Here is a 27,676-nt window from a genome sequence, read left to right as displayed (position 1 = left end):
TTAAGTTGCAGGTGGTGTTCCTTCATCCAGGCCGAGATCTCTGCCAAACAGGCTGAGATTCAAGCAGTCACCGTGGTGTCATTGGGCTGGAAAGACAAGTAGAGCTGTTTGCCATCGGTATAGTAGTGGTAAGAGAAACCATGTGCCTGAACGATGGGCCCCAATGATGTTGTGGATATAGAGAAGAGAAGTGGCCCAAGCACTGAGCCCTGAGGAACCCCAGTAAGTAGCGGATGTGACTTGGACACCTCACCTTTCCAGGCTACCTTGAAGGACCTACCTGAGAGATAGGAATTAAACCAGTTAAGCACTGTTCCTGAGATGCCTTGAGTAGAGAGTGTGGAGAGTAGGATCTGATGGTTGACTGTGTCAAAGGCTGTATAAAAGTCCAGTAGTGTCAGGATGGATGATCTGGCTCCAGCACTTGCCTGTCTCAGCAATTCAGTGACAGACAGCAGGGTAGTCTCAGTTGAGTGTCCACTTTTGAAGCCTGACTGATTGTCATACAGCAGCTTGTTCTCAATCAGGCAGAGATCTGATTGAAAACTGCACTTTTAAAGTGTTTTTGCCATGAATGGGATGAAAGAGACTGGTCTGTATTGTTCTACTTGTGTGGGGTTAAGTGCAGGTTTTTAAACAGCAGGGTTACTCGAACCAGCTTAAATGTAGTGGGAAAAAAAATTCAATGTAAGTAGAGATGTGTTTCTTATGAGATGTATTATTAGAGATGTGTTATGTGTGTGAGTGCAGGTAGAATGGATGGAGATATGGCTTGGAGAAGTGGGAAGGAATGGAGTCAAGGGAACAGGTGGTGGGGTGGTTGGAGAGAAGTTTAGAGACCAAAAACTTCCTATTACCAGTACAGATGTCTTCGCCACATTTTTTACTAATAAGGTTACAGCCATCAGCAATACTTTCTTAGCACCACACCCTCTCAAACACCTGCCTCCTGTATGCAGAAAACATGATCCTATTCTCTGTATTGCCTGCACTCAAGTCAAGTCAAGTCAAGTCAAGTCAAGTGGTTTTTATTGTCGTTTCAACCATATACAGTTAGTACAGTACACAGCAAAACGAGACAACGTTCCTCCAGGACCATGGTGCTACATAAAAACAACAAAGGACCAACACAGGACCACATGAGACAACACAACGAAATAAAATACCTATATATAAAAAAAAAACCCTACATATACCTATATAAAGTGCACGTGCAAACATATGCAAAAAGTACAGGACAGTACAACAAATTTCTGACAATGAACAGGACAATAGACAGTGCAGCGCCGACCAGTACTCAGTAGTGCAAAAAGATGACAGTTTCTAAAAATGTAAACATAACATACTATGAGATAATGTTCTATGCACATAGCAGTTATTGAGGTAGCAGACAGTTATAAAGTGACAGTAATTAAAGTGCAACTCAGGACACGTGTGTGTCAAACCAGTCTCTGAGTATTGAGGAGTCTGATGGCTTGGGGAAGAAGCTGTTACACAGTCTGGCCGTGAGGGCCCGAATGCTTCGGTACCTCTTGCCAGACGGGAGGAGGGTAAAGTGTTTGTGTGAGGGGTGTGTGGGGTCGTCCACAATGCTGGTTGCTTTATGGATACAGTGTTTTTTGTAAATGTCTTTGATGGAGGGAAGAGAGACCCCAATGATCTTCTCAGCTGTCCTCACTATCCTCTGCAGGGCTTTGTGGTCCGAAACGGTGCAAGTCCCAAACCAGGCAGTGATGCAGCTGCTCAGGATGCTCTCAATAGTCCCTCTATAGAATGTAGTGAGGATGGGGGTTGGGAGATGTGCTTTCCTCAGCCTTCGAAGAAAGTAGAGACGCTGCTGGGCTTTCTTGGTGATAGAGCTGGTGTTGAGGGACCAGGTGAGGTTCTCCGCCAAGTGAACACCAAGGAATTTGGTGCTTTTGACGATCTCCACAGAGGAGCCGTCGATGTTCAGTGGAGTGTGTTCACCTTGTGCTCTCCTAAAGTCAACAACCATCTCTTTTGTTTTGTCGACATTCAGGTACAGGTTGTTGGCTCTACACCAGTTCGTCAGCCGCTGCACCTCCTCTCTGTATGCTGACTCGTCGTTCTTGCTGATGAGACCCACCACGGTCGTGTCATCGGCGAACTTGATGATGTGATTCGAGCTGTGCATTGCTGCACAGTCGTGAGTCAGCACAGTGAACAGCAGTGGACTGAGCACACAGCCCTGGGGGGCCCCCAGTGCTCAGTGTGGTGGTGGTGGAGATGCTGTTCCCGATCCGGACTGACTGAGGTCTCCCAGTCAGGAAGTCCAGGATCCAGTTGCAGAGGGAGGTGTCCAGGCCCAGCAGGTTCAGCTTTCCAATCAGGTGCTGGGGAATGATTGTGTTGAATGCTGAGCTGAAATCTAAGAACAGCATTCGAACGTATGAGTCCTTATTGTCTAGGTGGGTGAGGGCCAGATGGAGGGTTGTGGTGATGGCATCGTCCGTTGAACGGTTTGAACGATACGCAAACTGCAGTGGGTCTAGTGAGGGGGGCAGCTGGGTCTTAATCTGCCTCATGACGAGCCTCTCGAAGCACTTCGAGAGGCTCGTCGAGTCATCCCTCATCCAGGTAGACGTGGATGACTCGACTAGGAGACGAATGACATGTGGTCCACTGACACGTCTCCTATTGGCTGTTGCTGCCAAAAGTCGCTTGTGACAGGGCAGAGGGCGGGCCGGGTCGTGATTATACACACCCAGTCCCTTATCAGGCTAATTAAGCATCTGAGAGGGATAAAGGCCGACTGCGGAAGGTGGTGCGACGAGAAAGAGAACATTAATGGTCAGCTGACCGTCATGTGTTTTTCATTAAACTATATTGTCAATTATTATATTGTCAAGCCGGTTCTCACTTCCTCCTTTCCCTTTCCATCCCTTTACACTGGTGCCGAAACACAGAAAGGAGGGATGCCCGTTGCAGAGTCCTCAACACTGCCGTACACCCAGATGAGCACCACTGCCGTCCGCCGGGGGACGGAGTAGGCCGTCCGCGAGGCGAGTTGGGACGGGACTCCACGACTGCCTGGAGTGATGGAGCTGCTGCCAGGGGCGGAGGAGTGCCCTGCCGTACCCCAGAAATGCGGAGGGGTCGAGAATACCGCTGTCCTCGAGGGGAGGAGGGAATTGACTCCCCGACTGCCTGGAGTGGTAGGGCCGCTGCCAGGGGCGGAGGAGCGTCCCTACGAGTTGCCGGGAACGCAGAGGGGCGTTCTGTCTGCCGGGGGTCGAAGGTCTGACTCCTGTCCACCTGGGAAGGAGCGGCTGCCGTCTGCCTGAGAGGGTTGAGGAGGGATCGAGGAACACGCTACGGTGCATCAGAGAACCGGGGAGTTTTTTTTACATCTCTCTCCTCTCTCTCTCTCACTGCAACTCCGCGTTGGCCTTTTCCCTCTCTTTTAAATTTTACAGTGTTTTTTTTTGGGGGGGTGGTGGTGCTGTACTGTTACAGGAAGGACCCCCCTATTTTAATTATTTCTGTTTCCCTCCCCTTGTCCCCTCCCTCACGGGGATGACCTGCCGGCAGATGGGGCGGAAAGTACGGGGGCTCCCCAGCCTGAGAGAATGAGGGAGGAATGTGACAGGGTGGAGGGTGAGGCCGGGTCCTGATTATACAATTATCAGGCTAATTAAGCCTCCGAGAGGGATAAAGGCCAACTGCGGAAGGTGAAGAGAGATCGTTTATGATCAGCTAACGGTCACATGTGGTTTGCTTAAGTTAAGATATTGCGTGTTGTATTACCTATTACAAGTTTAAGTATACTTCTGAGTGTCGCCATTCTTGTTAATAGCTTTCCCGTTGCTACACAACTGTTTTATTAAGTTGCCTAGGTCCATTAAGATCGCTATGTATCAGGCTCTCGAGTACGTGTGTGGAAAAAAAAATGTGTGTCCATGTGTAAGAGTATAGTTGAGAGAGGGGGAGCGTGAGGGTGCTTTCCAGTGAGGCTGATTGTGGCTAAATACAATGAAACACTTGCCCCAAGGGTGTAGCCAGGAAATTACTTTTGGGTGGGCCACAATAAAAATGGATGGTCCAAGTTTTCACCCAAATTTTTTAACCAAATTTTACTTTACAACAGACGCGGTACATTAAAAAAAGTTATTTCACACTTTCAGAAATCAGAATTTATGCATTTTATAAATATATATTTGAAGTCAAAGAATAATCTTTAATATTCTGGCTATGCCACTGACTTGCACATATTAAAAGTTATTTTGGGTAATTAAAAAACAGTTTTATTGATCAAGTCCTAGGGTTGCAGATCTGTTTTTTGGTCATGACTCGAGTCTCAATGTGCATGCGTGTTTGTGTGCGTGTTTGCACGTGCGTATGTATATGTGCTAGTCAGTGTATGAGTGTGTGTGAGATGAGAGCGAGAGAAAGAGGGAGCGCAAGGTTGTTCCCTTTCTGTCACTCACTTGACGTTGTGTCGAATTAAATGACACAAGGGGTCTTCCTTAGAAGCCTCGCGAGAAGAGGCCAATGAGAAATTGCCAGACAGATTGCATGTCCCGCCCCTGGACATACGGGTATAAAGGGAAGCGGGCGTGTGTCTGTCAGTCAAAATGTTTCTTTGGAGCCGAGTGGTTGTGCAACAGCAAGCTGAAGTTCACCACTGTTTCACTCACCTTTGTTGGCAAGAAGCACTGCTGTTGGATCTTGCGGTGCGTTTCCAGCAGCATTCTCTCTCTCTGCACGCTGGGCAGTCCACGCCCCTGGGCGCTTCGACAGCGCTTTCACTGCCTGAAAGAGTGTTTTCCCATCTTTAAAAGATTTTGAATTTTCACTCATAAAAGAGCCATACACAGACAGGCGGTGAATGTCCTTTTCAGGACGCGTCTTTTAAAGATTCCCTATAGCCTCTGTGTAGTTCCTGGATGCGGTCGATATCTCTCCAAGACCGACGGCTACAGACGCTGCCTCATGTACCTGGGCAGCGATCACACTGAGGTGGTGTTTGTGGATGGTTCATGCACTCACTGTGAGAACATGACCATGGCAGCTCTCCTTTGCGGCTCTCCTTCCTTAAAGTGAACGCCACGAAATCGCCTTCATCGCCAGCCGGGTCGTCCTCAATCCTGTGGGAAGAAGGAGGGAAGCGGGGGGTGGCTGACATGAACATGGTCATGTTCTCGGCTCACGGCGAGCTGCCATTCTCCCTTGAGTCCCCGGAATTAGATGACATGTCCTTCAGGTCTACCGCCACAAACCAATCTAGCTGTCGAATATAGGTTAGAATCAGTCTCTGCGTGAGCATTTTGAACTGGAATTTGTGTAAGGCCCATTTGAGAACTCGCAAGTCCAAGATTGGTCACAACCTACCACCTTCTTACGATGAAGTAAGGGCTGTAGAAACCCCTCTTCATCTCGGCTGGAGGGACAGGCTCTATCGCATTCTTGAGAAGCAGAGTCGTGATCCCTGCTCGTAAAGTGCTGGCTTTTTCGCCACATAGAGCGGTGGAGTGAATACCGCTGAAACGAGGCGGGAGCTGGGCGAATTGAATCGTGTAGCCGAGTCGGATGGTCCTGGTCAACCAGGATGCATTCATTACTGCAAGAGAGTCTGGAGGGGAGGCTGTCCCACTCCACCTTGAAGGTGTATGTAGCCGCTATCGTGGCCCACCACGACGCAGTGGACGGCAAGACCTTGGGTAAGCACGACTTGATTATCAAGTTCCTTAGAGGCTCCCGGAGACTGAACCCTCCCTGACCAAGCCTGTTCCCCTCCTGGGATCTCTCAGTGGTCCTCTCGGGCCTTCAGAGCCCCCCTTCGAGCCGCTTGACTCAGTTGAGCTCAAGGCCCTCTCCCTGAAGACGGCCCTCCTGATAGCGATAGCTTCCATCAAGAGGGTTGGCGACCTGCAAGCGTTCTCTGTCAGCGACATCTGCCTGGAGTTCGGTCTGGCACATACTCACGTAATCTTGAGGCCAGGTCGTGGATCAGATCAGATCGTGGATCCACTTCACGGATCAGGTCGTGAACCTGCAAGTGCTGTCCTGGGAGGAGGCAGACCCAGCCCTTTCGTTGCTGTGTCCAGTACGTGCTTTGCGTATTTATTTGGACCACACGCAGGGCTTTAGATGTTCTGAGCAGCTCTTTGTCTGCTTTGGTGGATGCTGGAAAGGGAACCTCCATCTCCAAACAGAGGTTAGCTCACTGGGTCGTTGGCACCATCTCTCTGGCTTACCAGACCCAGGCCGTGCCCGCCCCATTGCGGGTTCGAGCACACTCGACGAGAAGTGTGGCATCCTCCTGGGCACTGACCAACGGCACCTCCCTAGCAGACATCTGCAGATCAGCGGGCTGGGCAACACCCAATAACTTTGCGAGATTTTACAATCTTAGGGTTGAGTTGGTCTCGTCTCGTGTTTTGTCAGGTCCGAGTCGGTAGAACACGGCAATGCGGAACAACCGACTGGGTGTTCCACTTGCACCCAGCACCCTTCACCAAGTTGATCCAGTGCGCTTTCTCTCCCAGGTTAGCCACTATGCGTCGCTTGCTGGATGTTCTTCCTCCCTAGCCTTCTGGCCTGCGAATCCAGTGGACCAATTTGCGACCAGACCCACTACGTGCCACAAGTGTTCTGTACTGGGGTAGGGCTCCAGAGGCTTAATTCCCTCTTCAGACAACTACCTGTGATGTATTTTCCGCGGTATGGTCCCCCTGTCGGCGGACCCGCGTCTCCCTTGGGCAATTCCACTGCCCCCGGTAGCCGTGTTTGTAGAGCTCCTCCCTCATCAGGCAGGACCTACCACCGCGCTGTTCCCACTTGTGGCTTCACAACCCACGTGGTGTATTTGCCACATGTCACCTCCTCCTAATCTGGGCAGCATATGGCCTCCGCATGGTCTTTTCCCCCTGAAAGAATATGATCGGGGAAGACTGCCTTCCCCGATGCATTTCATAGCGTTAAGATAACCCCTGCTGCGTCACACTCTATGCGAGAGACATAGAGAGAGAAAAGGCAGTGGATGCCAGGCTTACTCCCATGCTAGTCATGTAGCACCTGTTCCCCCTCAGGGGTGCCAGGAACCTAAGGTCTGTATATGACACCTTTTCTGGGGGCGTTGGGGAGGGTTACGTGCAGCCGATACAGTTGCTTATAGCAAGCAGCAGCCTGCTTGCACCTGTGTCAGCAGTTCACGTAACATGGACTAGTACATGGCGCTTTTGAATGGGACTCCTTGTGTCACTTCATTCGACACAACGTCAAGTGAGTGACAGAAGGGGAAGGTCACGGTTACTGTTGTAACCTCTGTTCCCTGATGGAGGGAACGTGACATTCTGCAATGTGTCTGACGTGTTTACCCAAAGAATTTAATTCTATCATCATTTAACCACCCTCATGTCATTCCACACCTGTAGAACACAAAAGGTGAATTTTTTAAGAATATTCTGTCCATTCATTTACACAGAATGAAAGTGAATGAGTGGACAGGATATTCATCATAGAATTTTCAATTAATCACCATTTTTCTGTTCCTTGGAAGAAAAGTCATTGGTTTGAAAAAAGTATGAGGGTGAGTAAATGAAAATATTTCATTTTTTGGTGAACTATTTCTTTAAAAAGCTTCTGAAAATTCTTCAGACTTCTTCAAAAGAACACTAAAAGATACATGAGTTATGTTTATTTTATTTAAGTCAGTCTGATCAAATTTGGGTATTTGAAGCCAATTATCAGCAAACTTTTAAAGCATAGCTCCACATTGTTATTTTTCATTTACATTTATGCACGATATACTTACAAATATATAAAAACAAAAGATTCCAGAATTAAAAAAGTCAGTTTCTTATTATTTCTTTGCTATGTTCTTTTTTTGCTCAGTGCACTATCAAAAGATCGTTCACAGGGATATTAAGCCATCTAATTTGTTGCTGGGAGATGATGGTCATGTCAAGATTGCTGATTTTGGAGTCAGTAACCAGTTTGAGGGTAATGATGCCTTGCTGTCTAGCACTGCTGGCACTCCTGCTTTCATGGCCCCAGAGACGCTATCAGACAATCGCAAGAGCTTCAGTGGAAAGGTAAACTGGAAATTTTTTTTATATTTTGGGCACTCTTCCATATAATGAAAATGAATGAGGATTAGGACTTTCAAGCTCCAAAATGACAAAAAAATCACTATAAAAGTACCTTAAAAGTGGTCCATATGACATGTTCACTGCAAAAATAGATTTTCAAGACATGTATTTTTGTCTTGTTTTTCTGTAAAAGTATATAAACATTCTTAAAACGTGATTTATTTACTTGTCAGTGAAAATGGGCTAAGATATTAAGTCTTGTTTTAAGATAAATCTGACAAAATTTGTGAACTTTAGACTTAAAACAAGATAAAAAATCTGCCAATTCAGAAAGCAAAATAAACTTAATTCAAAGGGAATACAAGTTTATTTCGCTTACCCCATTGGCAGATTTTTTTTTCTTGTTTTAAGTAATACAATTGCTTTGGGTGATATATGCCTTTAAAACTGAAAAATGTACACATTTCACCTTTAAGGTCAGAATAATAATAGGGGTGGTCACGCTACGCTTCGCGCTCCATTCATTCTCATTCAAATGCCTCTGAAAAAGGGAGACTGGAAATGCCACCTTATGCAAAGAAATGTTGTACTACACTGTATATCGAAAGTTCAAGTTTGGTGAACTCTGACTTGCAATCCATATTACGAGAGGATACATGACTAATAGAAGATCGAAATGTCACACGCTGACCTCTTGGCTCAATTCTAAGAAAACATCTCAAAGCTGCATATTTTATTGGTTAACACTATGAATATAATATTATTTGTTAGTTGTGATGTATTATTTACCTAAAGCAGAAGCCCTCCTGCATGACTTCACCTTAAAATAAGTCCATGTGTTGTGTTGCAGGCTCTGGATGTATGGGCTATGGGAGTGACTCTCTATTGTTTTGTTTATGGGAAGGTAAGTCTGCTCATGTAGAATGTAGAAAGACAAGAGTTCAGACTGCTACTGCTCAGAGTGATATCAGTAACCCTTTTCTTTGAGATTACATTTCAGAATGATCAATATACAGAACAGTGTTCTACATCAGTGACATTTGTGTGATTTATGACTTTGATCTTTTTCCCACCCTTCCTCTATTTTTCTTCCTTATCCTTCAGTGCCCATTTATTGATGAGTACATACTGGGACTTCACAATAAGATCAAGAGTAAGCTGGTGGAGTTCCCCGAGATGTAAGTCCCCCTTGCTGTGTATGGCATATTTGCTGTCCTGCAGGAAGACAGAGAGCACACAGAGAGAGAAAATGTCAGTGGTCTTGTATGCAGTTGGTCGATGAATGGTTTACATTTACTGTACATTGCATTCGCACATTTGGCAGATTTTATCCAAAGCAGCAAGCTTATATTTTCCCAGTATGTGTGATCCTTGGAAATCAAACCCATGCAAAACCTACACAACATCCACGTGCATTTCTTACATTCTTTATGCGTTGATTTTGGTGCAGATCAAATGTACGTCATCCGTTGTGCATATGGTGATGTCCAAAGGCAGAAGCTGACACTAATTTGACACTTCTGGATTGTTCTAACTATACCTGCTCTGCTCTGCTTTACTTTCATCTCTGTATAAAGCGTAATAATAATGGTTAGACTGAGGAGAGATGTTATAAATAAATAGACGATTAAGAAAATATATGGTTTGTCTATATTTCCCTAGCGATCGCTGGTATTTTTAAGATGTGTTTTCTGGGTATTTTCTGTATTCTGTATATGTCATTCTTTCAGGCTGCACATTCAATAACTATAATGCTTTCTTCCTCATTCTATGAATGGAATCCACATGAGATCAGTAAAATAAGTTGTTATAAACACTCGACGAAAATTGAAAGATCTATATGCAATAGATAATGTGTAATTTGTAATGTTTACATCCTGCATTGGTGGCACTAACGCTAGCATGCTAACCTTGGCCATACTATGCATCTGTTAACCTATTTTATTGAATTCTTTTGTGTGAAAGTAGTCAACATAAGATCATGAAAACGTTTTTTTATACATGTTTTATTAAAGAAAGACATTTATTTCTACTGCAAAGATCAGTGTTGGGGCATATAAATTTACTTGCATGATATGAGATTTTCTATTGCAGACAGATAGGAGTATTAGTTAGTGGACAATAGAATAGTAATTAGAGGCACAACAGTTGTGATTGGTTTACAGCCTGCTAATCCATCCAAAATTGTAATTTCTATCATTCCATGTGTTCCTTGTTACAAACTATATAAATCAGCCTCTGAATGGCACTTTGAAAGGAAAACAATCATGATAGCCAAGCTGTAAAATTGCTTCAAACTGAATTTCCAAATAGCAATGTCAAATGTGTAAGTATATAGTGTATAATGTATAACTTGTAATCAAGTTAATAACTGAAACAACAGTGCCACCTTGAGGAAAAAATTGCATTGATAAAATATACTGAATGTGTACATGCAAATGGGATACTGATTATTTACCATTGCATAGAAAACCGACATATAGTAGTCATTTGTATGAATATAGTTCTCATTCCTCTTGTAATAAACAAGTAAATAAATATACGGTAATTTGACAGTAAACTTATATAAATATGATTTCTGTAAGTGCATATATATATTGCAACACTATTGCATATCTTGAGTCACCAATGATCCTGTACTCTTTTGGCAATTAGAAAATGTATATATTTTTAATTTTGGAATTTTTTTATTGTTACACTATTCACAAGAGAAAGGAAGGAATACTAAGGAATGAGGTCTCAGGAACTCACTAAAGACCCGAGGTATACATGTTAGGGTTATACTGTATGGTAATTTACTTGGCTCTACTATACTGTACACTACTGTGCTCTACTGTACTGTACTCCACCATTATGTGTTCTACAGAAGCATAAAAAAGTAACCCACAGAAGTGAGGCTACTTTTTCAGCCTAATGGCTCCTAAAAGTATTGGAGTGGTTAATTCCTGGATGTCTTTGTTTATGTAAGGAGAGTTCCTGAAACTCAAGCTGTAACTCAAGTTCATTCACCTCCATACAGCCTCCTTTGCTTCTCTGTTTAGTCCAGGGTAGTTCCTCAGCACCCATAATGTTTACAGAAGCAGTATGACAGTCATTGAGGGTTTTTAGGACCGTTTTCTTCTCTCTGCACAGTGTGTCTTACCTCTTGTTAAACCATGCTTTCATTGTCAAGCAGTACCATCAGATGTTCTACTGCTTCAGCTGTTTGGTTTGTGTTTGTGTGATATTTCAGGCCAGCTGTCAGCGAGGAGCTGCAGAACCTGATTTTACGAAGTTTGGACAAAAACCCAGACACCAGGATCACCATTCTTGAGATCAAAGTAAGTCTACCAAAGATGAAAATGGGCATTTCTGAAATAGAGATTGACAAGTAATCCCTTTCACCTTCATCATCTGAACTCTGTAGTAAGCTTCAAAGATTAATTTAGAAGTGAATCAATTTACACAGAAATAAACCTCTGTATTTTATCTTTTTGTCCTGGCTAGCGTTATTAATTCATGCGATAGAACTTATCACCAGGCACTCTTTCCTTCATAAAACTGATGCTGAAATGACTCAGTTCTCTTCTGTATAACAGATTTAAATTGAAATTATCTTCAATATGTATAAAAGAAATGTTTCAAGAACATTTCCAAGGAAGTCTCATTGTCATAGTCTGCAGGCTCACAATGGTAGGAATGTTTCTATCAAAGACCATCAGTGAGCCATTTTCAAGGATATTGTTTAATAAAATATAACACTTTGATATAGTTTTTGAAGCATCTACCAGACTTTGTGTTTGGACAGAAACACATCAGCTAATCACCATGGAAGGACATTTTGGTTCTGTTCTGGAAACTTCCATCTGCTGTCGCCGTCTGACAGTATGTGTGGATAATTAGCACACACACACGCTTGGTTGTCAGAGACTCCTGGCTGCATGTCGTTACCCAGAACATTTTCCATTAAAGCAGTGATACCCAGAGCACACTTTAATCAGAGATGCACACTCTACATTAACTCAGAAGCTCTACCCTCATATCCTTGTTACTAACTTTCTGTTTTGTATAAGGTTGCTTCAATGGAAATTAGTACAGACGTGGCTGACATGAGAGTATTAAAATAAAGGTGCATCTTAAAAAAAAAGATATATCGATAACATTGGTTGGTTATTGGATCGATGCATCTTCAAACCACCGGTTTTCATTATACTTTTTTCAATAGCAGTAAGATTGTAAGCACCCTTTTAGGAAGAGTAAAGTGCAAAACAAGTATTACAACTGGACTTAATCCCCATATTTGTACATATACATATCTGTACCTCCTTTTATCCAAGAAGGTAGGATCATTTCTCTTAGAAAATATCAGTTAGTTGGATCTTTCTTTAGAAATCAAGTCCAATTGCTGCCATGAAGAGGTTCCTTTCAAGGTCCAAACTGCTGTTCTGCATATCTATAAGCCTCATCTGGGTCGGTAAACACTGCTTCCGTGTCATTATGTGTCACTCTCAGCTTGGTGGGATAGAGAAGCCTAAAATTCACTCCCAATTTACTCCGAAGCTAATTCCTGACTGGGGTGAAGGCTGTGTGCCATTTAACCACGATCTGTGTCATGTCTCGGAACATCTGGATCCGGTCCCGTCTCCATTTTTCAGATTCCTGTTGCCCGCGACCTACTGAAGTATATGTTCAAGTATATGACAGTAGTGTATTCTCATGAGCAGGTGACGTGGTGGCTCATCAACTCCTGAACGTGTCCGCAAGGGCTCTGTAGGCTCGGTCTATCATCAGAGTTTCTACCAGACCCAGCACATTTTAAGAACCTGTGTCACAAAGTCTCTTGTCTTTTGCCCACTCTCCTTCCCCTCTCTCACATCGGTAATTCTCAGGTTTTGCCTCTCCAAACGACCCTCTAAATCCAGGCATTTCTCAGACAGTTGCTCAACTTGGTTAGACAAGTGTTTAACTTTGCTTTTTAACTCTGCCACAGTATCTGAGGTGTACGTGGCCGATTGAGCTATTTCAATCAGTTTTTCATTCTGAGTTTCCATTTGGTCTTTTAAAGTACTGACAGCTGAGACATTTTCAGCTTTTAATTCGGCTAATTGACCGTCACATCAGCAATCTTCTCTTCAATTTGTTGCATATTTCTGATTTTCAATGATAGCTCAATGTGTAAAGTTGCTATCGCAGTTAGCACCTCCTGGCTGTCTGAGGTCTGTGCACTCATATCAGGATCCTTCTTCCACAGGTGCTGGTAAACCGCGTCTTCCTTGGGCAGAGGGCCCTCTGTCCTTGGTCGCCATGTTTGTAGTAACTTCTCCCCCCTTGGGTAGGACTTACCACGACACCGCTCCGCACGATGTGTTTCCGCTCCTAACTGGTAAGACCATGTGTTGTATTCCACCTAAAATCCCCCCCCCCTCGGGGCCGGGTGTGGTCTCCGTGGTGTTCTCCTCTTTGGAGGGACTTGGACCATATATTTGGCCCCCAGCCGAACGATTTTGTTCCTTTTTTGGGGAGAACAATAGAGAGAAGACCACGGCTGGGCCAGCCAGTCCTTCTGGCTGGGCCACTCAAGAACATTCACAGAGTTGTCCCTAAGCCACTCTTGCATTGTCTTGGCTGTGTACTTAGGGTCATTGTCCTGTTGGCATTGTCCTGTTGTACTTAGGGTCATTGTCCTGTTGGCATTGTCCTGTTGAACCTTCAGCCCCTTCCTGAGAGCTCTGGACCAGGATTTCATTAAGGATGTCTGTATTATGCTGCATTCAGCTTTCCTTCAACCCTGACCAGTCCCCCAGTTCCTGCCGCTGAAAAACACCCCATAGCATGATGCTACCACCACCATGCTTCACCGTTGGGATGACATTGCACAGGTGATGAGCGGTGTCTGGTTTCCTCTGGACATGATGCTTGGAATTGAGGTCAAACAGTTCAATCTTCGTTTCATCAGACCAGAGAATCTTGTTTCTCACAGACTTTAGGTGCTTTTTTGCTTTCTGGCCACTTTCCCATGAAGAGCAGATTGGTGGAGTGTTGCCGTGATGGTTGTCCTTCTGCAAATTTCTCTCATCTCCACACATGATCTCTGAAGCTCAAACAGAGCGACCATCAGGTTTTTGGTCACCTCTCTTACCAATGCCCTTTTCCCCCGATTGGTTAGTTTGGCCGTGCAGCCAGCTCTAGGAAGAGTCCTCGAAGTTCGAAACTTCTACCAATTAAGAATTATGGAGGCCACTGAGCTCTTGGCAACCTTCAATGCAGCTGAAATAATTTTGTACCTTCCCCAGATCTGATCCCCAGAAGTGCCTCCACACAATTCTGTCTCTGTTTCTTTGACCTCATGGCTTGGTTTTTGCTCTGATATGCATTTTCAGCTGTGAGACCTTATAACATTAAATAATTAGACCTTAAACATAAAATAATAATAATAATAATAATAATAATAATGATGATGATAAATGAGTAAATAATTAATAAAAGAGATAAATAAATACATTATTAAGGAGGGAGGGTTATATGAAAAATTAATCTAATGTATATTCCTTTGTTTTATATTATATTCCTTAATTTTAGAGGTGCTGATATTTTTTCAAAAAGTATACTTTTGCTCTTAATTTCATGTTATCATCTCAATAGAATGTACTTTGGAAACTAAATCTAACCAATCATTTATAATTGGGGATTCTTGCTATCTCCAAAATGTTATCACTTTAAAAGCTGTAATTCTCAGGTTTCTAAATAAATATAACTCATCTTTATTAAGTAGCATAGGTCTTATATTCAAGACTATATGTTGTATCTTTATTATAAATGGTTTCTTAAAAATGTCTTCTATTACCAGAGTTACTTCTATACAAAATGTGTTTATTGTTTTACAAGTATAAAAAATATGTGTATAATGAGATTTAAATTCATCACAGCTTCTCAAGCAACCTAAAGATGAATGATTATACTTGGAGGATATTTCTGGTGTCATGAAATATCTCATATTAACTTTCCAAATGTATTCTTGCCAAAATGGAGATTGCGTGGTTTTTAAAATTTATTTTAAACTTTGTTTCAAATCTCCTTATATTATTTTATTTTCCAACTCAACTTCCCATTTTATTTTAATATTATGTAAACCCTTATCCTTGATATCTTAATATAATTAATTTATTCATCCTATCAAATAATCTACTTTGTTAATTTCACTAACTTTAATCATAAATTCCAACAGAGGGTGAATATCATCTAAAGTTTATAACTTTAATTTCATCTTTTAAATAAGTTCTTAATTGAAGATATTAGTAAAATAGTTTCCTAGACAATATTTATTTTTCCCTATGTTCTCAAATGTCTCCATCTCATTGTCTCCATAAATTTGATAAAATCTTATAAGCCCTTTGCTAGCCCAAACCTTAAATACATCATCAAAGGCATTTGGTTTAAAAACTGGATCTCTGGCTATTTCTTTTCAACAGACCATCTCACGATCCCTAATGTTCATCACTTTACAAATTCTTCTCCAAAGTTTCACCTATGCAATAATAACTAGAATTCATATTCTTTTATCTCCCACAGAATATTAATGTACTGCTTTCATCAAGTGAACCCTTTTCCATAAATTTCCACTTTGATGTATTATCCGCTTGCATCCAATTCAAAATTGGTTTAACCTGGGTTGCCTAATAATAATTCTCCAAATTAGGCAATGCTAGACCCCCCCATTACTTTATTGTTTTGTAAGACCTTAAGTTTAACTCTTGGTTTTCCTTCATCCCAGATACATTTTCAAAAAATGCAATGCCACTTTTTAAAGCTACTAAGCTGTATATAAACTGGAAAGTTTTGAAACAGAAATAAGAATCTTGGAAGTATACTCATTTTAATTGTACTTATTTTTTCAAACAAAGATAATGGTATTTTCCACCTTTTAAAATTGTGTCTTATAGTAGTTTCTAGAATACCATAATTACACTTATATACATTTTCTACATTGTTTGGAATTATCACTCCCAAGTACCTTATTTCAGTTTGGTTCCATTTAATATTATGTTTCTTTTTAAAATCCTTTTGTAATTTGCCCCCTATTTCCATAACTTCTGTCTTATTACATTTTAGTTTATAACTTGAAAAATCTCTATATAAATATATCTCTTCTAACACTGAGTGTAATGATGTTTCTACATCTCAAATCAAATCACTTTATTGTCACACTACCATGTACTCAAGTGCAACAGTAGGTGAAAGTCTTGTGTGCAGTTCCGAGCGACTTAGCAGTCATGACAGTGATGAGACATAGCAATTTACAATAATCAACATATTTACACAACACAATTTACATATCAAATGTACACATACTTACACAACACAATAATTATATACAATGTACTGTAAACAATACACACAATATAGAATACACATCAAGAATGTGTCTGTGACATTTCATCTCAAAATACCCTACAGATAATTTATTATACCATGTTGAAAATGTCAATTTTGGGGTGGGAATAAAAACGAGCTGTATTTGTGTGTTTGTGTCTTTAAATGCAAATGAGCTGATGCTCCCTGCCACGTATCCAGAATAGGGCAGAGTTTTGACATATCTGCTTCAGATAACTAGACATCATAAGTAAAATGACTGACAGTGAAAATATGTGGTGCTCAGCCTTATATGTTTGAACCGGAGTCAGACACTGATGAGGGAGAGACTCCGTCAGAATTAACAAATTTGAGAATGAACCAGGAAGTTTCCGAATGGTTATTTGATAAATGTATTTATTTGTTATAGAGTTTTTTAAGCAGTTATGCAACGATGGATGAGCAACACACACACACACACACACACACAAATAATACTGTTACAACATTCGTCATGTGCTATAACGAAACAAAACACACAAACAAACATGTTGAACATGTTGCGTAATGTTAACTTATTCATTGGTGTACAGGTGCTGCAGTTTCCATCAACAGTTGTGGGCAGGGCCGGTACAAAGTGACGTCACTTTGTACAGAATCTGCCAACGGCTTGTTCTGAGACAGTGGTTATGATTAATGGGGATTCTAAAAAAAGGACTGGGTGGATTTTAATCATTATAGGGTGATTCCTCAATCATTCTTTGGGGTTATTTAAACCATTAACCCAAGATTAGCAAGTTTCTCTATCTTAAACATGTATATTGAAATGATTTCATTCTTTTATTCCTTAAAGAAAAAAATAACAGGTTTAAGGGGCAATTTAAACTTTTTAACCCTTATTAAATTATAGACGTTTCATTCTACTCCTTTCTTCCTCAACACCATTCAAATTAAATCAGTACCTTATTTATTTTATCACTCATTTTCTCTCTCCAAGGTATTTATAAATTACTCCTCCTGCTCCTCTGAATTTCCTTGACGAGTCCATTGAATTTTAGTCCATCCTGTGGTCTTCAACAATCATTGGAATTCTTGTTCATTCTTTCAATCTCCTCCAGGAAATGTTTGTTGTGTTCCTTAACAACTGTCTGAATACTGTCATATGTCTGCTGGCCTTCCAAAATATTTTCAGTTTTTCTGTGTATCGAAAGTTTTTGGCACATCCATCTAAATGAATTCCATTGTTCTGGGATTTTTGCTGAGAAATACTGATCGAAGTATACTCTATTCCCCTCTTAAATTATCTCTCTCTTTGCTCAGACAGCCTGCAAAACTCATTGCTTCATGTTCCATGTCAAAATTCTGACCACAATGGATCTTGGTTGTGAAGTTTCAATGGGGAATTTCCTCGAATTGATGCGGTGTGCTTGTACTATGGTCAGATGTTCAGTGATACCACAGGCCTCTGTCAAAAGTCTTTCAACACCTCCCACAATGTCGGTTTCCTTCTTTTATCCAGTAGATCGTTTATTATTTTGCCAAGATTTATTTTCTAAATAATCAGTCCTTTCTAATCAGAAACATCTCAAAGATGATCCAGAGAAATGGGATGCACCTGAGCTAAATTTCAAGTGTAGCAAAAGGTCTGAATACTTATATCAATGTGATATTTCAGGTTATCAAAAATCAGTTTTTTGCTTTGTCGTTATGGGGAATGGAGTGTAGATTGATGTGAAAAAATTATAATTTTAAGCATTTTAGCATAAGGCTGCAACATAAAAATTGAAAAATGAAAGGGTCTGAATACTTTCTGAATGTGCTGCAAATGAAGTGGTGCAAAGCTCAATTTGATATTCTTCTAGAAATTGGTCATTGCGCTAAGACGTTTCAATACCACATCTTATCTCAGCTCAAATTCCAAATTCATTTTCTTCATTTGCAGTTTGGAGATTCCACCTGCAGGTGGTAATAAAGTTAATTTTCAGACTCTTAAAATATAGTAGAACATGAAGTGTAAGTCCCTGAAAAGCACTGTCATAGCCATTTTAAGAAAAAAAAAAATAATATTGTTAAACTGTCTTAAGGTCTTGATTTATTGTTCTATTATTATTATTATTGTATTTATACTTACAATTGTATTTATGATCTAGTTTGTATTGGTATTTTTCCACCTGTTTTCATAAAGTATTTTTTAGTGACTGCAAAAGAGGCAGGTGGATGAAGTTGGAGAGTGTAAAATGTTTGGATTTGGTATGATCTTTTTTTTTTTTTATGTATTTTGATAACTTCATTATTTTGATTTATGTTTTTGTTTCATTTGAAGTGTAATTTGAATTTAGAAAATGCTTTGGTTTAATTTTAGGGAAGTATAATTTCAATAAATTAATACAAATTTTCAAAATCACCCAGTAGAAGTGAAGTGCTTTCCAATGCAGTCGCTGTTAATACTAGCCAGGAGTTGTTGGTCAGTAGATGAAAATGATTAATAATACTTACATTCTCTATAGTTTAACAGAATAATTTGACGAGAATCACATTTTCTATGTGTATAAAAGTGTGTCACTGTCATAGATATATGCTGGGCATTCAACAGGGAAGTAGTTAATGCATAAAAGAATTCAATTTTCATGCATGCGATTTTGCCAATCCCACTTGTGCCTAGACTTAGCGCATACTTGCACATAAATACAAAAAATGTATGACCATGACCACTGACTTCACGCTTATGAGTTATGGCATAGTGCTGCTATTAATGCTAGTGCTTTTCATATAGGGCCCTAAAATGTAAGTGAGTTTGTAACATTGACCATGTTACCACTGTCAAAAATGTTTCTTTGTAACATGGACAAATCATGCTGTTATGACAGGAATCATCAGGTTTTCCACAAACCTGTGGAGTTCATGCCAGTTTAAATGAAAATAAATAAAATAATACAATTATAGAGGCATTAATTATAGAAGCAATAGAAGCATTTTAAATAGTAGACTGGGGCCTTTTGAAAATTACAGCACGTTTGTGTTTGTATTTACAGGTGGACCCCTGGGTAACTCAGAATGGGGCAGACCCAATGCCTTTAGAAGAAGAGCATTGTACTGTGGTGGAAGTCACTGAAGAAGAAGTGCAGAACTCTGTAAAGTTTGTCCCCAGCCTGTCTGCTGTGGTACGTGAAAAATTGTGTCTGTCTTTTAAATATGTGTGTATTTCTCATATGTAACAGAGAATCTATAACAAACAAGAAAACAAAAAGGTTTAAAAACACATGAACAAGTGCTATTGAACTATAGTTACATGAACACTTGAACCTTGCCCTTGCCCTTGGTGTATAATAAATACATCTCAATGCTCTCAATAAGTGCTTGCATAAGAATGTTAAGACCCATTTGATCTCACACTAAATAAGTAAAACCCTACCACATGTCAAACTGAACTTGCCACTGAACTGTTATCATTTCCTTGATGTCCATCACACCATCATTTTCAAGGAAATGGACAAAAAAAATAAGTTTTTTTGCTGACCTTCTTTTCCCATCTATTTTGTATTTGTACATGTTGAATTTTTTTCTAGGCATGTCATAAAATAATCGATTATTGATCGGCACATTATTTTATCAATATGTTTTTGAAACATTGATATATTAGCATTAGCCGATATTTAAATTAGAAGCCTTGAAGCCAGTCGCAGGTAGGACAAGGCAAAGATCTAGTCACTGTACACAGAAATGTTACAAAGGTTTCTCCACATCTTCAAGAATGAACAAGTGACGTTGATGAGTTTACAGGTTAGCATGAAACTGCACAACCTGAACTATTAGAAATTATTATGAACGTTCTCTTTATGTAGCCTTGAAGAGATTTCATTCAAGCTGTCAAACCACAAAAATACATACTTGTAACTGAAATGACTTTTTGTAGGCTAAATAAAAGATACAGCTCCATGGCACTGCAGATGAACTTTAAGCAGCCTCTAGAGACGATGAGTGTGCATACCTTCATAAAAAATAATTGTTCCAAAATTCAGAAACATGTCATCCGCCAGATTCGACTCTTTAATTTACCCTGCTGCTCACACTTTACCAAAGTTGTGTTTAGAAATATTTTTGAAGAGACCAAGACTACTGTGCAATAAGCAGCCCTATTTATATCTGGAAAATGCTGAGATATATCTAATATAATCATCTGGAAAATGTTCTGATTGACGATGTTTGAAAAAGGCATCGAACCCAAGCCTAATTTTTTAATTAAGTTGTATAGAGCTGTTCAGTTTGTGGTCCTAAAACCCTAAAATTATTTTTAAAAGAAGCAATGGGTTTCCTCAGGAATTTCCAGTGGGTAGCGGTTTGCTATTAATAAAGACACTGGCACGTTTTGCTCTACAACATAAACAACAAACGCAAGGATGTGACTGGACATGCTTGCACATAAAAGTCCTTATATAGAAACTTGTTTGCAAATAAGGATTTTAACAGCACACAATGACTTTAAAATTATATGTACAATGAAATGTGAGAAAATGTTAGGAAAAAGTAAGCAATATCACATGTCTTATGTTACTTCTAAATCAAAAACCACTATAATAAAAGCACATTGGAAAATCCAGAGGAAACCAATTGGGTTCAACAGCTGAACTGAACAGCTCGAATACCACATGCCCTGTTCTGTACAATATATCAAAGTAAAATATATCTATCCTTTCCTTTATGTGCTACTGTAGATATTGGTCAAAGCCATGTTAAGGAAGCGTTCCTTCGGGAATCCATTTGAGTTTCCCAGCAGAAGAGAGGAGAGAGCCATGTCTGCACCAGGCAGTCTGCTCATGTAAGTGTTCCAAACACACTTGTTTGTCTATGAATTACCCAAACAGACAAATTATATTGCCACCAATGGTCTTGTGGAAATGTGTATATATATATATATTGCTGCACAAATCCAAATGACTCTCCCTTTCCTCACAAGCCTTTTTTAAGAGGCTGAAATCTATGAAACATCACTTCTCTTTCTTTTCTTTTTCTCTCTCACATTTAAGGTTATTTCAAACATCACGTCTATCTGTTTGAACAGGAAAGTGTGCTAACAGTCACCCATTACTTCTCCTGCCGCCGACATACGTTTCCATAGTAGCATGATTCAGCCGGTCTTTCTCTTGCAGTATGTGAGTGCTGCATTAAAAGCTCTGGGACTTGATGTTTTCACAAGATTTTTCTGTCTAGAACTTTCTCCTCTGCAGTGCCCTGAGAAGATGGCTGACTCTAATTCCATTATCAATCATTTAGATTTCATTTTCAATCATTTACAGTATACATGATTTTCAAGCATGAAGAGACTCAAGAGGAAAATAGTTTTAGACAGCCTTGCCTGTATGTTTATCTTTATGTTTCATATTTCTTTCTTCTCTCTCTCTCTCTCTCTCTCTCTCTCTCTCTCTCTCTCTCTCTCTCTCTCTCTCTCTCTCTCTCTTTCTTTCTTTATTTCTTTCTTTTTATTGATTTTGATCTATCTTGTTTAAACCATGTATTTCCAACCGTTTCAAAAAAGGTCACAACAATAATTCCAATGTCAGTTTCTCGGGAAGTTGTACTTTGCACCATTCCTTCCATGACAGTTATTCTCAGAGGCTTTTTGCTGTTATTCACTTGCAGCCTTACAATATTTCTGCCCACTAGACTGACAGTAAGTGTCACCGTTATGTCACTTCTGTCTCCACTCTGCTGTTTCTCCCACATTAGAGGGGGTTTTGCTCTGTGTGCTGCCTGTTATATGCCTGTCAGAATCAGCATAGGGTTACTCCCTTTCAGCTGAGCACCCTAAATCAATACAAACATTCGAATGATTTCTCTATGCATTGCAGATACAACCGAAAGCCTTGCAAATATTTTAAAGTTGTGCTGAGCACTCTTTGTTTGTTCAGACGTGTCATCCACAGTGATTGCACATTTTGTCCAATCAAGACAGCAAGTCATTTGATTATCTGTAAACAAACCTGGTAAAGCCTATACATGTTTAGACTGGAAATTAGATTAATCAATGCAGTGACTCAGCAGACCAATGACTCCTTTACCGGGAGGCAGTTGATTGTATTTTAATTTACCTCCATAATTTTTTTATTAGTCATTTGCCACTTATTTGTTCCTTCTGAGTTCTAGAATTTCTACAATGGAGATATAGAGGGCCTTCCATCCCTTTAAATCTCTAACTGTCGGCAGTGCTTATTTACATATCATCCATAATTCAGTGTCGGGTTGAATACACTACCTGCTGCAACCTTAACATTAACCTTTCTCATCTAAACATGTACACATAGATGCAGAACACACACTCTGTCACTCCCTATCTGAAGCATTCATGTACACTCAATTGACTGCAATTGTCCCTCTGTGTCAGCAAGCAGTATTTTCTCAAAACTCATTAAAGTTGCATTCATTATGGTACATTATTTCTCCATGTCCCTCTTTAGTTATTTATTTCTCTCACTATGGTGATTAAGATGTTCAGTTTTCTGTGTATTCCCAGGTCTCCAAATTATCTTTCCTTTCAAAGCAAAGCAGCTCAAATCAGGCTTGACACAATAAATTCCACATGAAGAGGGATTCACAAGGGGTGTTCAGTCTCAGTACGTTTACATGCACAGTTATAATCGAGCTACAGCATGTTTTTGCATTGTCAAGTTACAGTCTTCATCTGTCTCCAAGTATGGCACAATGAGTAATCAAATATTTGAAAGATGGATATAAGTTTAGGGAAGAACAGGTAATACACATTGCGTATCACCTCGGTCTTTCGGAGCACGTGCACAAGTCAGTCTAACTCATTTACGTGACATTTTAAAAAGCTAATTATTGATTTAGTCCGACTGAAATCAAACTTTTATAGTACATGTAAACTTACTGACTGACTGCGATATTCAGCAATAACACGATTGTAAGTCATTAATTTTCATTGATCGAGTTGGCGATTTGAGGTGACATAACAGACTTTAGCAGAGACAGGCCACTTCTATTAAAATGAATAAGAGAAATTGGAACATCCAACAGTCAATGAATGTAGAAAAAAGGTAGTCCCACTTTAGAGGTAAAAGAGCCAATCACCTTTTAGATACAGACATCACCTGTCAATCAACTTGAGAACACGCATGCGCATTAGCTGTACAAGCCGGGAACATTTTTATTTTAGCGTAATCCGAATTAAAGAAGCACAATTTATGATACCTACATTGTCAGATATTGCTGCTGATTTGAAATATGTTCTTTGATCGTAATCTTGACCAACATGTTAGGAAATTTCAGTCTTTTCCATTCTAGTAGATAGGAGCTGCACTTGTTTGCTGCTCTGTTAAAAATAGCTGCCAAGCCTGCCCGAGAGCATTACAAAGATGGCTGCCAAATGTACTGACTTGCAAAAAAGACTTTGGACATAAGCAGGGTTATAATGATATTGTGTTAAAGGAATAGTTTACCCAAAAACTAAAATCCTCTCATAATTTTCTCACCTTCATGCCATCCCAAATGTGTATGACTTTGTTTCTTCTGCTGAACACAAAAGATTTTTAGAAGAATATCTCAACTCTGTAGGTCCATACAATGCAAGTAAATGGTGATCAGTTCAAACAGTTTTGAAGTTCCAAAAAGGAGATGAAGTCAGCATAAAAGTATTTTGTACAACTCCAGTAGTTTAATCATGTATTCTGAAGAAATCTAATCGATTTTGGATGAGAAACAGACCAAAATATAATTTTTTCTTTTTTTTTTTCTTTTAACTGTACATCTTACCATTTGAAGTATTTTGGCACAGTCATGATATCAAGCTCATTTACACTCCCTAGAGCTTGATGCATGTGCAGAGAGCTAGATGGCACTCTAGGAAGTGTAAGTGAGCTTGAAATCAAGGTGTACAGTGAAAAATTAGTTATATCTTGGTCTGTTCTCACCCAAAACCAACTGGATCACTTCAGAAGACATTGATTAAACCACTGGAGTGTTCTGCAGAAGAAGAAAGCCATACACATCTGGGATGGCATGAGGGTGAGTAAATTATGAGAGAATTTTCATTTTTGGTTGAACTAACCCTTTAAACTGAAACCACAACACATTTATTGTTAGCTAAAGGAATAATCAAATAAGCCAACATTTTATTTAATTGAACGCACAAGGGATGAGTGATGGGTGTTCTAATTCTGTGTAAATCTGTGTAATTGTTCTGCATACTTTTGCTTGAGCAGATTCTGTGTGCACCTGGTCATGAGTGACAGCAACCATTGGCAACAGTTGAACTATGTTCTATGAACTATCTATGAAAGTGATACAATGCTTCGAAGACCAGTGGGAGTGCAGAAAAGAAGCTCATATAATCTGCCTTCTGATACAGAACTTTGTCACTTGGTTACTATTGATGCATCACATCATGATTGGTTTCACTACCCACAGTCAAATCTCATTGGTCCAAAATGCTGCTCCATAGCTGTATATAATAACCATCAAATGTGTTCTTATTGGCTGTGATTTTGTGCCAATAAGCACAAAATCACTCTATAGGAATATAGGAATATGCGTTTCGTGCAACATTTTGCTGTCCGTGTAGTTGGAGAAATTCCTGAATGCTGGAAAGTTGTGTCATGCCTGGATAGGACTCGTTATTAAGCCATACAGATCACTGAACAGACCCAGCCTGGGACCAGAAATTGCCACACCACTAGACATTTGTTGACTGTGATGAAAATGTTGCTGTGCAATTTACACTTCAGCATTTTTTTCATGCCTTAATAAGATAAAAATCTCTTAAATGTTTACACATGGAGAGCACAGGTTAAGTGTGGGTAACCTAATAAAATGCTAATGAAGCTCAGACTGGGGTTGGTTTATAAAATTTGCTGTTGGTCTTTGTCAAACAGAGGTTGAATGCTGGACAAATATTTGTGGCATTTAAAAAAATTTGCAAAAAAATGTTTGGGGTGTTTGCTTCTCTCTTCACAAGTGACACGATACTAATGTTGTCTGTTTTTGACTGGACTGAAACTAGACTGACAGTAAAGACTGACAATAATCGCAAATCTGACTGTGATCTCTTATCATCAATTATCAGAGAAGAGCTACTTTCACAAATGTACTATTGTAGCACTTGACTAGAATGTTGCAAACAGGGTTCCCACTCTTTTCAACCAATGAATTTCCATAAATTTTCCATGATTTGAAAGCTAATTTCCATGCCCAAAAATTTAGCATTTCATTCTGAAAATGGCACCGAAATCACATAATCGCAAATTAGTAAAAAATAAAAAAACTCACCATTGTTTGATAAAAGTTCAACAGAAAACATATTATTTTAAATTTAATCCATTCGAACAGATTGCATGAATCTTAAAATGCGAGGGGATTAGCAGCATATCTTTGTCTCTAAGGGTGCTTTCACACTTGATACGATTGCTGGTCTCTGTTTACATCTGATTATTTGGGTCCGAACTCTATTAATGTATTAATCTCTTTGGATTTATCACCACAACTTTACATACACAGAACAACACTTGTGTTTGTCTCCTGCGGATACATTGCATGTGCAATAATGTGATGAAAATTATCATTCGTCTGCTACAAGCCTGCGGATATGTTGCAAGAGATGTGAAAAATGTGAGCTGCTCTATGAAGGGGATTTATTTGGACACAAGCATGTATGAGAGATGCATTATACCATAATAATTGCGATCGGGAGCCTGCAAAGATGCGAATACGTCATCACTAGCGTTTCACTTCATGATTTAGGAAGATTGCGTTTATATCAGCAGTGAACCATACTGGAGTTCACATGAACCATACCCCAGACCACCTTCTCAAGTGGACATGGGTGCGGTTCCTAGGTGTGCACCCAAGTTCGGAAAACAGTGTTCACATTATCCAAACAAACCGAACTTTGATGTCATTTGAACCCGTGTGCGCACCAAAAGTTCTTGTGTGAACGCACCACAATTGGTCAGGTATTCTAAATAACATGATTACCTATATTTTAAATTCTTCACCGTGCAACAGGCTGATTAAATATTTTAGGACAGAGCATAATAAATAGAAATATATTTGTAACAACTGTATATTTGTACTTTGAAGATTTTACTAATTTCCATGACTTTTCCTGGCCTGGAAATCACAATTTTAAAATTCCTTGAAATTTCCAGGTTTTCCATGACCGTGGGAACACTGTGTATGATGTAGAATTTTAAAGAAACAGTTCACATACAAATGATGTCATTATTTACACAATAGCCACTTTTCCACTATTGGGCCAGTACGAGTCAGGGCTATCAACTGGTCACCTGGGGCCAATAGCCTCCGACCTCAAATCACGAGACCAAAATTGATATGCATTCTCACCATCGGACCAATAGCCCTGCAGCATTGCCCTAAAACCTACCCTGATGCAACATCACACACCCCACCCATTTCACAAGCAAGAGGGAAATTCAAGCTGAGCTATCAGACTCTATAGACTAGCTATCCCTCAAACCCATATTTTTCACTGTACCCGCAACTCTCTTAAGTTTTCCCGAACCTGTACTGTTGAGCACTGGATACACAACTTGGCAAGTTCAGCGACAATATACTTAATCACTTCTTCGTTTCAGCAGATGCCGTCGATCTGACATTGCACATTTTCATCAGCCCAAATATTGAGTTGAGCCATGATTTCATCAACTGACCAGTACTGATGATTCTACATTCTCTGTTGATCTTTTGAGGTAAGCTGGTAGCTAGATATGAAAAATTGGGAAATTATTATCTTGGTGCTGACACTCCAGCCTGACTCTAAACTCAAAGCTAAACTTTGCAATGACCCCGCCTCAATCCCACGTTTACCTTCTTTGATCCAAGAGTTATCAGCAGGCCAAAGACCATTGGCCCGAGGATGCACAATGAATGCCTGGGATGAGGCAGTGGGAATACAACTAGCTCTGGCATGCACTACCATGCCCTCATTTGGCCTGAGAGTTGAGACATGGCTAATGTCATGTCGTTCCAAACTTGTATGACTGGCTTTCTTCCGAGGACCAAAAAAAGGGCATTTTTGAAGAATAGCTTAGCCACTCTTTTCCATATAATGAAATAAATTGAGGGGTGGGGTGTCAATAAACAAAAACCTCATAGAAGTGTCCCATACGAAGTAACCTAGTCTTCTTAAGCCATATGGCAGCATTGTGTGACAATCAGACTTAGATTGTTGTTGTTGAAAATCCTTATATCTGCTCTCTTTGCTGTGTTTATGATACTTCAGAGAAGTAGTGATGCCCAATTTGTGAACAAATTGTTCTTTTGAGTAG

At 40.0% G+C, this 27,676-nt stretch overlaps 1 protein-coding gene across 1 annotated transcript in view; it reads left to right on the top strand.

Annotated features, from left to right (window-relative positions):
- The window catches only part of LOC127627240 (calcium/calmodulin-dependent protein kinase kinase 1-like), a 70,047-nt gene that overhangs the window by 35,177 nt on the left and 7,194 nt on the right, over positions 1 to 27,676 (top strand). Inside the window, exons 9-14 of the mRNA XM_052103584.1 lie at positions 7,858 to 8,057; positions 8,905 to 8,958; positions 9,159 to 9,232; positions 11,287 to 11,374; positions 19,415 to 19,543; positions 21,095 to 21,198. Coding sequence (XP_051959544.1) covers positions 7,858 to 8,057; positions 8,905 to 8,958; positions 9,159 to 9,232; positions 11,287 to 11,374; positions 19,415 to 19,543; positions 21,095 to 21,198 — 649 coding nt within the window. The remainder of the gene's footprint in view (positions 1 to 7,857; positions 8,058 to 8,904; positions 8,959 to 9,158; positions 9,233 to 11,286; positions 11,375 to 19,414; positions 19,544 to 21,094; positions 21,199 to 27,676) is intronic.

Source organism: Xyrauchen texanus, chromosome 3, assembly GCF_025860055.1.
Source record: "Xyrauchen texanus isolate HMW12.3.18 chromosome 3, RBS_HiC_50CHRs, whole genome shotgun sequence".
NCBI lineage: Eukaryota > Metazoa > Chordata > Actinopteri > Cypriniformes > Catostomidae > Xyrauchen > Xyrauchen texanus.
Note: the sequence above shows the minus strand (reverse complement) of the source record. Positions and strands in the feature narration are given on the sequence as shown.